This window comes from Carcharodon carcharias, chromosome 15 (assembly GCF_017639515.1).
Source record: "Carcharodon carcharias isolate sCarCar2 chromosome 15, sCarCar2.pri, whole genome shotgun sequence".
Lineage (NCBI taxonomy): Eukaryota > Metazoa > Chordata > Chondrichthyes > Lamniformes > Lamnidae > Carcharodon > Carcharodon carcharias.
Window position 1 is genome coordinate 121,471,204 of NC_054481.1, and position 14,647 is coordinate 121,485,850.

The following is a 14,647-nucleotide window of genomic DNA, read 5'->3' on the forward strand; positions in this document are numbered from 1 at the left end:
GCAATGTATGAACAGTTAATCATTCAAACATTTTCAGCCCCCTTTGTACATATCATGCAATGTATCTACAATAATTTTTGCCCTTTTGGAATTTGGCAATATAAATTACAACAGAGGAACAGTCCATCTGGCCCATAAAATGAGAAATAAAAATACGTCATGCATGGTTCCAAATATCTATTTTTATGTTCTAAACTACAAACCAACCACGAGGCTACAATCTAATATAGCAGACATGTAGGGGTGTTGCAATGTATCAGGATATTCTAAAATACACAGAGCTGAACGAATCAATGCTGTAACTTCAAAATGATTTAATGAAATCCTGTAAAGCATTGCATGGATATCTGAATTTAGTTGGAACGATACTCCTGCAGGCTTCCTTACTGTTTTCAGCAATCAAAATGAGTTTCCATGACAACAAGCAGAAACACTCTCCTTGGTAACAGATAAAAGGTACATTTGAGAGCCAAAAAATTGCAACAATATGTAGATCCGAACTGTACGAGAAATTTCTTGCCTGCACAGTGATAGGGAATAATTAAGTACAAAAAAAGGAAATTAAAAATATAAACATTGAAAATCTGAAATCAAAATAGAAGATTAGATAGAATTACATATTATAACAAATTATAACATAGAAGTGGGTAATTTGATCCAACTGGACTGTGCTATTGTTTATGCTCCACTCGAGTCTTCTCCCACCCTACCCTATTTACATTCCCTTTTATTTCTTTCTTACTCTCCTTAAATGCATTTCTTACTCCCTTTAAATGCATCCATGCTATTTGTCTCAACTACTTGTGGTAGTGGGTTCCCACAGGGAAAGAAGTTTCTCCTGAATTCCTTATTAGATTTATTAGCTTATATTTATGACCTAGCTTATACTTATGACCTGATATTCAACAACTTGAAACATCAATGCCATTTCTCTCCCCACAGATACTACCAGACCTGCTGAGAATCTCCAACATTTTCTGTTTTTATTTCAAGTTTCCAGCATCTGCAATACTTCGTTTTTATATTTATGACCCACTGGTTTCAATCATAAATACACAGAAATAAATCTAAATATTTAGATGCTGTAGATACGCAGCAAGTCCACCAGTTTTTGCAACCAGAACAGACAGGTTAATGTTTTCAGGATAAAGGGTCTCCACACTCATTCTGAGTCTGTCAGATGCTGTCAGATCAGTTGTTCATTGCCAGTGTCTCCTGCTTCTAAACAAGAAATTGAGTTTCACACATAAACTCTGTTCCTGTCAGGACTCCACAGTATTCATTCTTCCAGCCCTTGCTTATATGCTTGAGCAGTTCAATGTGTGGCCTGTTTAGACGGAGAATACTCAGTGCCACAAGTCTAACTACATTTCCTCTTGCTCTGGACTGCTCAGCAGCATGATTGGTGTTGAAACACAATTTCCCTTAAGCAGTGGATTGCCATAGGTAGGAAATATCATATTGTACTGAACTGCTAGCAACCTCCTGGAAAAATCCTTGCTGCTCAATTCCACATCATAATTAGAGAATCAGGTATTCTCTATTAGATTGCTGTAGCTTTACCAACAAATGTTCCTATCACAGCTCTCCAATCCCTGCTCATTCCCCATTAACTTGTAATATTTTTCTTCAAGTGTTTATCCTCCCATAAATGTTGTGATTGACTTTATTTATGGTAATGTATTTCATGTCCTAATAAAACATTGTGCAAAAACAATGTTTTCCAGTTTGCCTTTCTAGTCTTAATTATAAATTTATGCTCCTGATTTAAGAATTCAACCACCTATGGAAATAGTGTTTAACTTCTTCAAATCCTTTCAAATATATTGAACATCTAGATGCCTCTCTCAACATTCTCTCAACAAAGATTGCCACCTATTGATAATAAATAAGGTTTAGATGATTGGGAAAGACCATGAATGTAACTCATTGAAAAGAAAAAAATTTCCAAAAACTGACCTTTTAAAAAGAGTCAGTATGAGTTGGATTTTCCTGTTCCTGCACCTGGGGTTACTACATTTTTGAAACCCAATAAACACAAGAATAATTGGATAAGAAAGGGCATACAACAGTAAGGGAGTTGGCCCAATTTTCTATTTGTTTACATTTATGGGTGGAAAATCAGGCCAGCTGCCTAATATTGGTGTGTTCAGTTCTCCCTGATTTACTTACATTCACTGCTTTCAGATTGGCCTTGGCATGGGGTCAGGAAATTCTACCTCCACATCTGTTGATAGCTCTATTCACCATCATTGTCTTAATAATTATTTTTGCCCCTGCACTCACAATGGTTTCATTATTTTCCATTTTGAGAAACCTAGGTGAAAAGCCGAGGCCCACAGTGAAGGACAACATTAAGTATAAAAATAATGGGATAGAAGACAACATAAATCACAGTAATGGTTAGGCACTGCCAAGCTTTAAAAATTTGCACAGCATAAAGGGAAAGGGAGGATGAGAAAGTTGTGGAATTCCAAGGTTTTGAAATCCTGGGAGAGTAGGAGATTCCCAAGCATCAGTGACATAGTGGCTACGAGTTCAGCCTCTAATGGAGGGAGTGGGTGGCAAGTAGTGAAGACAGAGAAGCAAAGGTTGCAGGCTTAGACAAAATGCTGGAGACTATTTCCATGGAATGAGGCCATGGAAAGACTCACTGGGGCACAGGGTCAAGGCAGCTTTACTGAAATATCATCTTTAAAACAAGTGTGCATTTTCTTCATCGTGTAGGTTACTCAAACAGTTGGGCTCAGTTCACTTCCTCTTTATTAATTCGCACTACAATATTTATCATTATAGGCTCCAATAGGAAAAGATGCAAAATGCTCCAAAAATAAAATTAGTGACAGAAACGTCAGTGATCTATAGTAGATTTATTGGACAGGGAAAGAATCTAGAATAAGAACTTGTTAAAACACCAAAGCACAATTCTACCTTTAGTGTGACAGATACAAATCCTCAACCTGTAAATTACTGTTACACCAAGTGACACAAAAGCCCAGATTTTCTGATCAATGTTATTTTTAAAATAGGCAGCCTCTATTCATTTTAAATGGGCTGATGCCAGCAGTGAAATAATGGAATAAGAAGATCTGAGCTGTAGTATCCATCAGGTAATATCTTAGTGTAGACATGGAGGACTGCAAATTTGCTACAATGACACACTTGCAACACAATAAAAATGTTTGAGAGACAAATGAAGAAGGCTTGCTAAACATTTCAACCTAACTCTGTCCTCAGCAGGATGACACACACATAAGCACTTCCTAGCAGCAGAAGCAAGACAGCAATCAGGATCTGTATCCCTGGCTGCTTTTCACCTCCCATACCCTTGCCCACTTGTTGTGCTGGCTGAGATAAGCTACCAGGCTATGAAATCAAACCTCAGGCCTTTTTGTTCTGTAAGGCGCGGTCATACATTAGCCTGGATTCTCTGCTTAGCTATTCCATTGGCAGAAATGCAGTTGGTTAGGAACTCTACCTGGCATAGGATGCTCACCTGTCACCTGACAATTTTCTCCACTGATCTTGATTGGTTCCCAAAAGTAACTTACATAATTTTGGTGGACAGACCATTTGGAAATGGGGGAAGAGAACCTCAGGGGTCTCTGTGCTGCCAGTTTAAATTGGTCAAGGAATTTTTTTTTTCATTAAAATGACACCTATGCTGTCATAGAAACGCTGGATACTGTAGAGAATCGGACATCTCTTGGGCCCAATGTTGCTGCAGCACAAATGAGAGAAGATACATCAAATGATATATTTTGGTAATTTGCATAGCATTTCAGTACACTTGCCCGTACATGGGTAGATCTGTTGTAAAGCCTTGGCATAACTCTAGAAAAAAATCTAGGCTGCTGGGTGCACCAACTGAGCAATCAGGTTGAGTACCAACATTTTGCTGTAATGAAAGATGCACTTCTTTAAATAGGCTGTAAATATCAGTGCTCCTTGCAACAAAAATATTTCCTGAAAATTATAATTATTCCTTTTATTCCTTTGTTCACTTTTTAAAAATATACCATTAACGGCGAGCAACAGTGGGAGAAAATAAAATGAAGATCCCAGTTCCGAGTTCTAATTGTCCTCTTCACCAGGCATCACTTATAAAACAAAAACAGAATTACCTGGAAAAACTCAGCAGGTCTGGCAGCATCGGCGGAGAAGAAAAGAGTTGACGTTTCGAGTCCTCATGACCCTTCAACAGAACTTGAGTTCGAGTCCAAGAAAGAGTTGAAATATAAGCTGGTTTAAGGTGTGTGTGTGGGGGGTGGAGAGAGAGAGAGAGAGAGAGAGAAGTGGAGGGGAGGCGGTGTGGTTGTAGGGACAAACAAGCAGTGATAGAAGATCAAAAGATGTCAACAACAATAAAAGATGTCAATATCGCTTTTAAAACACAGTTAAGAGTCTCTTGGAAAATGGGATAAATCTTTCATTGTCACAAAAACAAAATTGATTGATGGAGCACATAGGAATACAAAAGGGTGTGCTGTTTTGTCGGTAATCCTGTTTTAATTGTCTCTTAATTACAGATTAAACAGTTTAAGGGTTCAGACCATCAAGGGACAGCTTGACACCTTAGGGGCAGTAATGAATCAGCGTCCATCACAGTGTAAACTGGAATAGTTTCAAAAAGGTCTCTGGCTTTGACTCTGGCAGAAAGGTGTTTGATTGGTGTATTTTCCCAGGGTAGGCAATTAGGGAAAACCACAAGGCGCTTCCACTGTGAAAATTGCACACAATTACTGTGGAACTATAATTTGTTCATCAATTCAAAGGAAAGTTGTCAATATTGTCCTGGATGTGGCCAGCTTCTCCTAACCTGCTGATGCTTCTATAAATGAAATACCCTATAGTCACAGTAATCATCTGCAGCTTAATTCTGAATAAGTGAGGTTAAATGCTAGTTAAGTAAGAGGATCAAAGAAAGACTAATAGTTAAATAATGGGGGACTCACATTTATATTGGTAATACGTTCATTATTCCAGCATCCTAGTTATATAAGACACACAGAGGTTGAGAAGATGTATCTTTGAACACAATCCACAGTGTTTTCTTTACATTGATTCTATTGAGAGTTATATTAAGGGAAATGCTATATTGCAGGGCACAGGAAGAGTGGGAGAAAGGATAAGATAAATCAAATAGAGGTTAAGTGACATGAAACTTCGTTATTTTTAAAAGTCTGATGATTTTGGGAGCAAGGAAGGCTGCAAGAGGTTCAGGAGTTCCTCACTTTCGCGATGCTCGCAGAAGAATGGGAAACAGTTCAATGAGGCTTGATTTTAATACAATGAGAATGCAGGAGATCATATAGCACAACACATTTGGAATATACAAGGAACAAGAGAGAAACGTTTTGAGGTGCAAAGATCATAGTAGCATCAATAAAATAAAGAGGCAAAAAAATTGCTAATTAAGAGGGAAAGAAAGTCTAGGAAAGTATCTAAAATAAAAACAGAAAGCGCTAGAAATACTCAGCAGATCTGACAGCATCTGTAGAGAGAGAAACAGAGTTAACATTTTGAGTTAAGTATGATTTCTTCAGAACTGGTATTTCTAGCGTTTTGTTTTTATTTTAGATTTCCATTATCTGCAGTATTTTGCTTTTATTCTAGTAAAGTACCTTTTGTTCTTTGATTTAATTTTTTTTTAAATCAGTGTTTTTGTTACACTCAAGTTATATCTCCCTCAGTATTGGACCACTGCAGTTAGATCGATGTCTGGGTGCATGGCTTTGTATTCCAGAGCTGCTGTACTGGAACAGAAAGGGCCACAACTTCAGATCTGCTGAGAGCCTTGGGGGCCTCAATAACCTTCGCTACTGGATGGCAAAGCAGCTTCCCCAATCAATAGCTCTTCCGCGGCATCACGGCTCCTTAGACAGCACCTTCCAACCCACAACCGCTACCATCTAGAAGGACAAGGGCAGCAGATAGATGGGTCCCCTCCAAAGCACACACTGTCCTGACTTGGAAATATATCGCTGTTCCTTCACTGGTGCTGGGTCAAAATCCTAGAACTCCCTCCCTAACAGCACTGTGGGTGCACCTACACCACATGGACTCTAGTGGTGCAAGAAGGTAGCTCACCACCACCTTCTCAAGGGCAATTAGGGATGGGAAATAAATGTTGGCCTAGCCAGTGACACCGACATCCCCTGAATGAATAAAAAAAAATTGCAACTCTAAGTTAAGGCTTTCCAAATCAGGAATCAACCTGATGGATTTTTAAAAAGTGATTGGTTAATCTTCTCCTGAGACTATTATTTTCTCTTAGAAAATGGGAGAGTACTTTCAACAAAGAGTTTTTCCCCACTCCCCCCCTTAGACCGTCCATTGCTTTGAAGGTTTTTTTCTCATTAAACTTCACTGTATGGGTGCTTTTCAGCCAAGTACTGAAATCACAGAGATTCATGTGACTTTGTTTGATATTTTTAGTGAAAAAGTTGACGTCTGTGTAAAACTGAATTTCTCCAATTTATTCTTTGCTTTTATCAGCAAATGGGAGAAAATATCCTCCTACTGATTTTAACTGACAGACATCAATCACTCAATTCTGGCCACAGTAATGACAGTTAACTAAAATAGCAATCCATTGGTCTGATCAGCAACATGAGATACAATCCCATGCAAACTAGTCTGGGTGATTTTCAATGCTTCTGTGAAGAAACAAATAGCCTGATAGCAAGAGGTGTCTCTTTCAAGCTTAGTGAACTAATTCTCTAGAGACAGAAGAGCCCAGATATGCATCATCATCAGTACATTGCGAAACCTCAACAGGTTGTCTGGACTTCAAGGTACATCTTTTGGCGCTGTGTGAAATTCATTGAGGCAGCTTGATGTTAATTTGCATCTAAATAATATGTAAATGTTGCCATGCAACCTCACCTGTAGATCCACTAGCTTGAGAAACTGGTCACAAAGCTAACAAATTCACAGGAGCAATTTGAGTTCTTCCATTCTAATAAAGCAGTATATTCCTTCTCATTGTCCATATTCACAATTGTGATCACAGTGACATTGCTGAGCCTTGCATGAGTGTGTTTACTTGCATACTTCAATCATCTTGGTTTAGCTTCAAGGCACATTTACTCTATATGGGGGTGGAAACATTCTGCACTCTACTCACTAAGGGATAAATTTTCCAAGACTCCATTCCCCAGTGCTCTGTGGAAACACAGATCAGATGATTGAGAGTGGAGGTGAGCTTGCCTTACTTGCAGCTGACCTTCATGCCTGATTCTCTGATCTGCAGTCTCAGCAAGTGATACACCACACCAGAAGCACCTGTCTCCCCAAAAATCACGGCTATTTGCACCAACATTTTTTTAAAAAAACCTAGTAATGATTTTGCTACACAATGAAGCTAAAGAAGTTCTTGTCCCTCTGTTATAAGTTCCATTGTTAGACAAAATGCTGATGCAATGGAATTTTACACATTAAAGCCATGCCTCAATGAGTCCCTTCAGTTGTCCACACTTGTACAGAGAAAATGTTGTACCTCTACATTCTCCCCTTAGCGTACAATGCTAAACGAGTATTTACCAAACATAGCCACTGTGTTCAGATTATCAGATGGAGAAATACAATACCTCCTTGGACAAATTTGTGGAGGGCACAGTCAGATGGTCCAACAAGGTGAATCAGGCTAGATTGGCTGTATCCTACAGTATATGGCTCTGCAATAGAAGAAAGCAAGAGAAAAATACTCTGTCATTGTTATTAGAGCAGAAACACACTCTTCAAGTATTTTGAACAAAAATGGACTATTTGGTCAATTGTAAAGGTAACCTCCAATTCATTTTATACCAATGCTGCTTTGGCACTCTGCAGTGAAGTTCTATCCTGATGCACTGAAAAATTGAATCAAGAGCAACAGCTTGCATTTAGGTAGCACCTTTAACATAGTGAAATGTGTTTCACAAGTGGACAATCAGACAAACATTGGCAAAATCATGGCTATTTCATCACGGAAATGGATGAATTAATCATATCTGTACTGGTGTTAGTTCTGTATTGACACTCTCTCATTTCATTATTCCGCTCTATCCCCTTGCTCTTTAATCACTAAATGAACACTTCAAAATAGGTATCACTTAAATCACGTGAATGACTCAGCTTCAGTAGTCACTGGTGGTTGAAATGTTCCATGTTCCTTTAGGATAAAAATATTACTTTTAACCACTAATTCATAAATCCAATACAAATCCTAAATTTATGCCCTTGTTATGAAATAATTTACCAGTGGCATTAAGTTTCCATATTTTTACCCTTCTCTGCGATTCTGTATCCCTTTATAATCGAATCTCTAAAATGCCAGTTTAAATATAGAAATTTGTTCCTCTGACCCCAAATTCCTGATATTTAGGGGGTGGTTTTCAGTTTTGCCACCCAAAGGGAAACCTGGCGGAACTGATTGGATTACCTATCCATTGTACAACTTGTCTGATTCTTATCCTGTTGAAATTGGATGAAAATCAAGGAAAGTTCTGGTCCACAACAATGAACAATCCATTCCACCAGGTTAATGGCCAGGTAGCAAGGTTGAAAATTACACCTTTATTGTTGTGCTTCATTGACATCCCCACTTTAAATTCATATCAAGACAAATGGCTGAGTGAGTAAATGCATTAACCAATGAGACATTGAGTCAGGGTGGTTCTAGTTTCAATTCCCCATCGGTGCTGTGCTAGTTGATGTCTGGCAGGATGGTGTCCCAATTAGGCTCAGCAGAACTCAGTTGGAAATGTTTAAAATCAATCTTGGCTCTTGCTCCTGAAAACTGCTCTACTCAGCCCAATTGCAAGGTGTACTTGTGCACAAGTCAGATGAGGACATCTAGTTCCATTATAATGTTCACAATTGAAAAGCCTGGTGAAAGCTGCTATTCAGGCTCAGGATATGAAAGATGGCCAATTGGGCAAGATACCAAATTGGCTATCAGCATCTGTGCAACTATGTCTCGTGAAGAATTGGCAGCTTCAGAAGAGAATGAAATATGCAAAAAGATTCACATGGAGTCCTTCCTGTCCTGTGGAACTGCAAATTTAAATGTATAGTTTTTTAGGATAGTGCAGTTTTGCAAATTCCAAATTTAATGAATTGGATATGCCATGTGCTCAAAAGCAATTTGTCCTTGAAACACACAAAGGAAACAGCAAGAAACCCCTTTCATTTTAACCAGCTGGGATAAAGATATTTATTTCACCTGCTTTGTCCATGGAACACTGAGCCACATCAGAGTACAAGACATCCTGTGCTACAAAGATTTTAATGATCTGGTATATCAAAATGCTTGTTGTACTTTGCAAAAGGCAATGTAGAATGTACCCCAAACTGCTTCATAGCGAAATAATCAATAAAATGGGTGCCAAGCGAAGGAGAGTTTAAGAGGAGTAGCCATAAGCTTGGTCAAAGTCACTGAGCCAAGCAAAGGCAGTCCCATAGATCTGGACAATGGAAGAGAGGTGATTTGGTTAACTCTCTTAATTGCTGCACATAGGTCATGGAAAACAAGGATGAGGAACATAACCACAGTCACAGAAGATCTAAATTGTCACTTTAGTAAAGGGTGTTTGGTGTAATGACAGTAGTGGAAATCTGGAGAATTCAAACAGGGAGTTGAAAGCAAGATGACACAGATTCAGGAGATGACAACTCATTCAAGGAATTTGGAGTGGTCAAAGGTGTTTTATTTGGAAGGTGGGTAACATAATGGCTATTTTGAAAGGGGGGAAGACCATTTACAATGTCAACTAGCATGGGAGCTAGAAAGGACAATTGGATGTCAGCAGTTTAGTTGAAATAGGATGGATTTCTTGGAGAAGAAGATGAGTTCAGAGAGGGCATCAAGAGAAATGGGAGGAAACTAGAAAGAGATACGGGGTCATGGGTAGGGGCAGGGGAGATATTGGCTTGCTGGGCAAGGGGTGGGACTGGTAGGGGAGGCAGTGGAGGGACCTGAGACAGCACTTGATCTACTCTGCATTCAACCATTATTTCTGGAAGTCCATAATATGTTTAGACTGCGAGTGAGGGAAAGACCATGCGTATATGGTTAGTTGTGACATATTACTTAATTTACATTCTTTTTCTTGCTTTGCTTATTACAATCAACCCCTGTCATTTGTGATCCCCCTCTACTGCAAATTTGTTTACCCACGCAAATGTGTATGTATACCAAATCGCGGTTCATGGCCCCAAAACTTCGCTGATCCGTGATTTAGAATGTTACAATCTCATCTTTCCCACATAGAAAGTGCACACTATTCATGCGCTGTCTCTGCACAAGCGCATGTTCACCATTTGTGATTTCACCCTTCACAAGATTCCACAGGAACGGAACCCCCGTGAACGACAAAAGTTGACTGCACTCACTTTGCCCATTTCCCGCTAACTTAAGTTTTTTTTAAAGAAACAACCATTTAACGTTTTGAAGGAAAATGGAACGTGGATCATGGACACAGTTTGAAAAAAAAAAATGGGCTGCAAATAAATATAATTCCTTCAATTTTGTTTTGATTAATTTTCATTGACCTTCCTTATCATTTGCTGTCAATCAGCACCCTTCCTACCCAGTTCTGCCACAACACAAGTTGAGAGTACATCAAGATTTAAACGCTAATGCTGTTAACTATCAATCTCTTCATGAGAAAATCAAATTTAAATTTATGTCTAAGCCTAATGCTTCTTTTAATAGGTTTTAAGTGAAATTAAATTATTTCCTACATTATCTGCAATAGCTCTAAACTCCTAGGCCTGGTCCCAAATTAAGTTAGATTTCAGATGGTTAAAAGCCAAGACAGAAAGGAACAAATGAATTCAGGACATCATAACAGAGTATATTTTGTTCCTTGTAAACAAAAGCATCCACAGCGTGGTCACCTACAAATAAGTGATCAAGGTCCTAATGGTTACAATATTATCCCAAGGGATTTTCATATGAAGAGCAAACTACTTATTCCATTCAAATTAATGCTTATTGTATGGTTGCAATGAACTTCTTCAGTCATCCTCACTAGAATCAGAGCCAAGTCTAGCAATATTTGTTGCTAGACACTACAAAAAGAATAACCAAAATTACTGGCTTCATGGGCCACTCATGTCCGCTCACAGGGTTCTGTGGGTCAAATATATACAAATGAACAAATACATACATGTATGGCAAAACAAAAACAGAATTACCTGGAAAAACTCATCAGGTCTGGCAGCAACAGCGGAGAAGAAAAGAGTTGACGTTTCGAGTCCTCATGACCCTTCAACAGAACTGATTTAAAATCAGTTCTGTTGAAGGGTCATGAGGACTTGAAACATCAACTCTTTTCTTCTCCGCCGATGCTGCCAGACCTGCTGAGTTTTTCCAGGTAATTCTGTTTTTGTTTTGGATTTCCAGCATCCACAGTTTTTTGTTTTTATCTCATACATGTATGGGCCTGGCAAATTGAAGGTTGCAACACTCTAATTGGTAGGTTTAGATCTTAAATCTGCCAATGAGAGAGTAGTCCTTTCTAAACTACCTGGGCTACAGATTCAAAACAATTAAATGAATAGTGGAATGAGTAGAGTTTAAAAAAGCAACCATACACAAGGGAAATGAGCCATCAGGGACTGGAGCTTTGTAGGGTGAATAATCAGAGTTTCAGTCTGTGTTCTGCAATTTGGAAACCCCAGTGCAAAATGACTTGGGTGCTTTCTGTCACCTGAGGTATGTTTTGGTCAAAATGGGAGTGGGCCAGGGAGCTTTACTGTGACTGTGGTCAGGTAAGACAAAAGCAAAATAAGATGAGCATGCTCAGAGGCCATAAGGATAGCTGACCCATGTAATAAGGTGCCTATAAGAATGCATTTTAAGAGCAACATTTTAATACAACAAATGTTTGTCGGTCATATAGTAAAGCTCTCTTATACTATGCCAAAGTTCTGCAATTCACAAAGAAATAAAACAAAACAATCTGTTTTCCAACTGTGTAAGCTATACAAAAAAGTGACTGGACACAAGGCATGTTGTAAAAGGGTTTTGTACCCACAATGTTCATTTGGGAATTGCAAATATGCACCCTGTACAATATCTGGAGGCCTAATGTCCTCTGTCCAGTGGCCTGCCCACATTTAACAATTTAATGGATTCAAGCCCATACCTTTACAGTTCTATGGAGAAATCCATTAGTGTGCTAAACCATCACATTGGCCTTGGAACCAACCATCAATTATTATTTCCATTTAAATTATGCTAACAGTTTATAAAGCTGCAGTATTCTAATGCCTTTCCCTCCCAAGTATTAATTCCTCTACACTCTGCCCACTTGTTCTCCAAGACTATGCACCTATTGTTGGCAAGAGGGTGAATGGGTAACCATGCTCCAGGTTCTGCCAATTGCATTCTGAGCCAGCTACTATGGAGTACAGAAGAGCCACATAAGGATGGCTGTTCAACTTTGCATCATCTAATCACCACTTCTTTGTCTTCACTCTTTCAATCATTGTGGTATCCTTTACATGGTCGCGGCCCTTCACCTAGGTTTCTCTAGAAGAATTGCCCCTGACCCTACAGGACAGTGAACAATCTCCATTCACTCCAGTACCTGATGTCAGCCGGATAGGGAAAATGAAACTGATGTCCCGCCACCCTTTGGTGGCTTCCATTAATGCTATAACTTCTGGGATGAATAACAATAGAATGCTCCCTTCTTTAACAGAGAACTTTGCACAACAACATCAAAATGACAAATTTCATTCTGAAGTCCTTCTTATGTTTCATGGAGAAAAATAGCAGCTACTTTTATGTATCTCTCAGACAAATATGCAGCAATATTCACCTACACCTTTGCTTCAGGATCTTGAGCCTTGTGATGTAAATTGTAGATTAGCTGTACTTATACAAGGAAGGTTCAAAGAACTGGTAACAGTAGAATGAGGCAAAGCTTACCTTTAGATTGTCGGTCTGCCAGGGAAAGTAATAAAAAGGAAAAAAGCAAACTAAGGTTAATGTATTTCAAGGGAAATGAATCCTTTATGTGGTTCTATCTTTAACTGGTTAGAAATTAAACATACTTCACTTCCATGAATTAAACATTCATTCTATTTCGATCTAATTCAAGTTAGCTGCAAACTGTGGCAGAATGCTTTGCGTAGATTGTGTGTCAGTGGACTCCAGATACAAAGGAATAAGAAATAAAAGGTTAGAAAGTGCCAATAATAATGAATGAATGTTTTACATGCTCACATGGCATTCTTCTGCCATTTTAACCTTAGGTTAATGCTTTTGCTAAAATAGCAAATAACAAAACTACATGGAAGTTACAAAACAAAACAGGTTATTTGGCCCAACCAATTCACACTGACATTTACAGTTATACTCACATATACCCACCCTACATTCATAAAACTTAACACCCTATTTGCTTTCTTAATGGGAATTAGACATTGCCTTGATGCATCCACTAGTTTTCTGGCAATTTGTTCAGTCCAAATCTCCTTGTCTTCCTATTTTCCATCATTATTATCAAACTCTGTTATTTTGGTGTCAGTTACCTACATAAATAACAGTAATTGGCTTCAAAGTAATTCACATTATCGAGACCACAAAATTTGAGACACACAATAAGGCATTATATAAATCCAAGTCTCTTTTTACCTCCAGGAGAGAGAGAGAGAGAGAGAGAGAGAGAGAGGAAATTGGGAGGTGGGAGGGGAGAGGATGTTTTGTAGATTCTCACTATGTTTCCTAAGCCTCTGATTTTCATTTGTCCTTGTTTCAATTCACAAGGGCCAATTTTCCAAGCTCACACAAGGAGCCTTACTGGTCAGCCACACCTAATGAAAAATCATGGACAGCATATCCATGCCCAATGGGCAAGGCTCCCATCAGCAGCACAATCGCAAAAGAAACCTGGCTCTATAATTTTCCTCCTTGGCCTGGATTTTCATCCTCAGGTCGGGAGCATTTGGGGTGGGCAGCTCTGGAAGTAATGAGGAGGATGCCGGCTGCGGAGATGGGCTGGGCAGAAGACCTGCCTCGGGACTCCAACACCGTGTCCAAAAGTTTTGTTTAAAAAGAATAAAACATAAAATATCCCTCCAGCCTTCACTCTTCACACCCTACACACTCCCCATGGCCCATCCATGCCATCTCATGCCCTGTACCCACCCCATAACCCCTCTTACCCTTCATGCCAACTGATGTCCCTGCACCCACCCCCTATGACCCCTCATACCCCCCATGACAACTTGTGCCCATGTATCCACCCCATTGCCCTTTATAGCCTTATGCCAACTCATGCCAACTCATGCACTGCCAGCCACTATCCTTTACCCTTACACCTACCATGTCAACTCACCAGTATCGACCATGGGTAGGCCTCATGCAGAGATGAGATAGAACTCATTATTTTAAGTGTCTATTGCAGACTTCACTATATTGAAAAAATGCTCTCATTCATGAAAACCCATTTAATCCATTTACATTCTTCCAACTACATAAAGCCATTTAACAACAAACATTTCATTCAAGTATGCAATCACTTATAACAATCAGCATCAGAATTCATAGTCCCACTTCAAAGTGTCTTAATCACTTGTAGCTGTCAATAAAACTGTGAAATGGCAAGCACCTGGCATGATAAGTGATGATTGTGAAATCAGTTATGCA

General features: G+C 39.1%; 1 protein-coding gene across 6 annotated transcripts in view; it reads right to left on the reverse strand.

Moving 5' to 3' along the window:
* acot7 (acyl-CoA thioesterase 7) overlaps positions 1–14,647 on the reverse strand; it is a 266,042-nt gene that overhangs the window by 130,777 nt on the left and 120,618 nt on the right. For 5 of the 6 annotated variants that reach the window (XM_041207193.1, XM_041207196.1, XM_041207197.1 and 2 more), the window contains 2 exons: positions 12,926–12,940; positions 7,593–7,679 (listed from right to left, as the gene is read on the reverse strand). In XM_041207193.1, coding sequence (XP_041063127.1) covers positions 7,593–7,679; positions 12,926–12,940 — 102 coding nt within the window. The remainder of the gene's footprint in view (positions 1–7,592; positions 7,680–12,925; positions 12,941–14,647) is intronic. The other variant, XM_041207194.1, reaches the window with a different exon arrangement.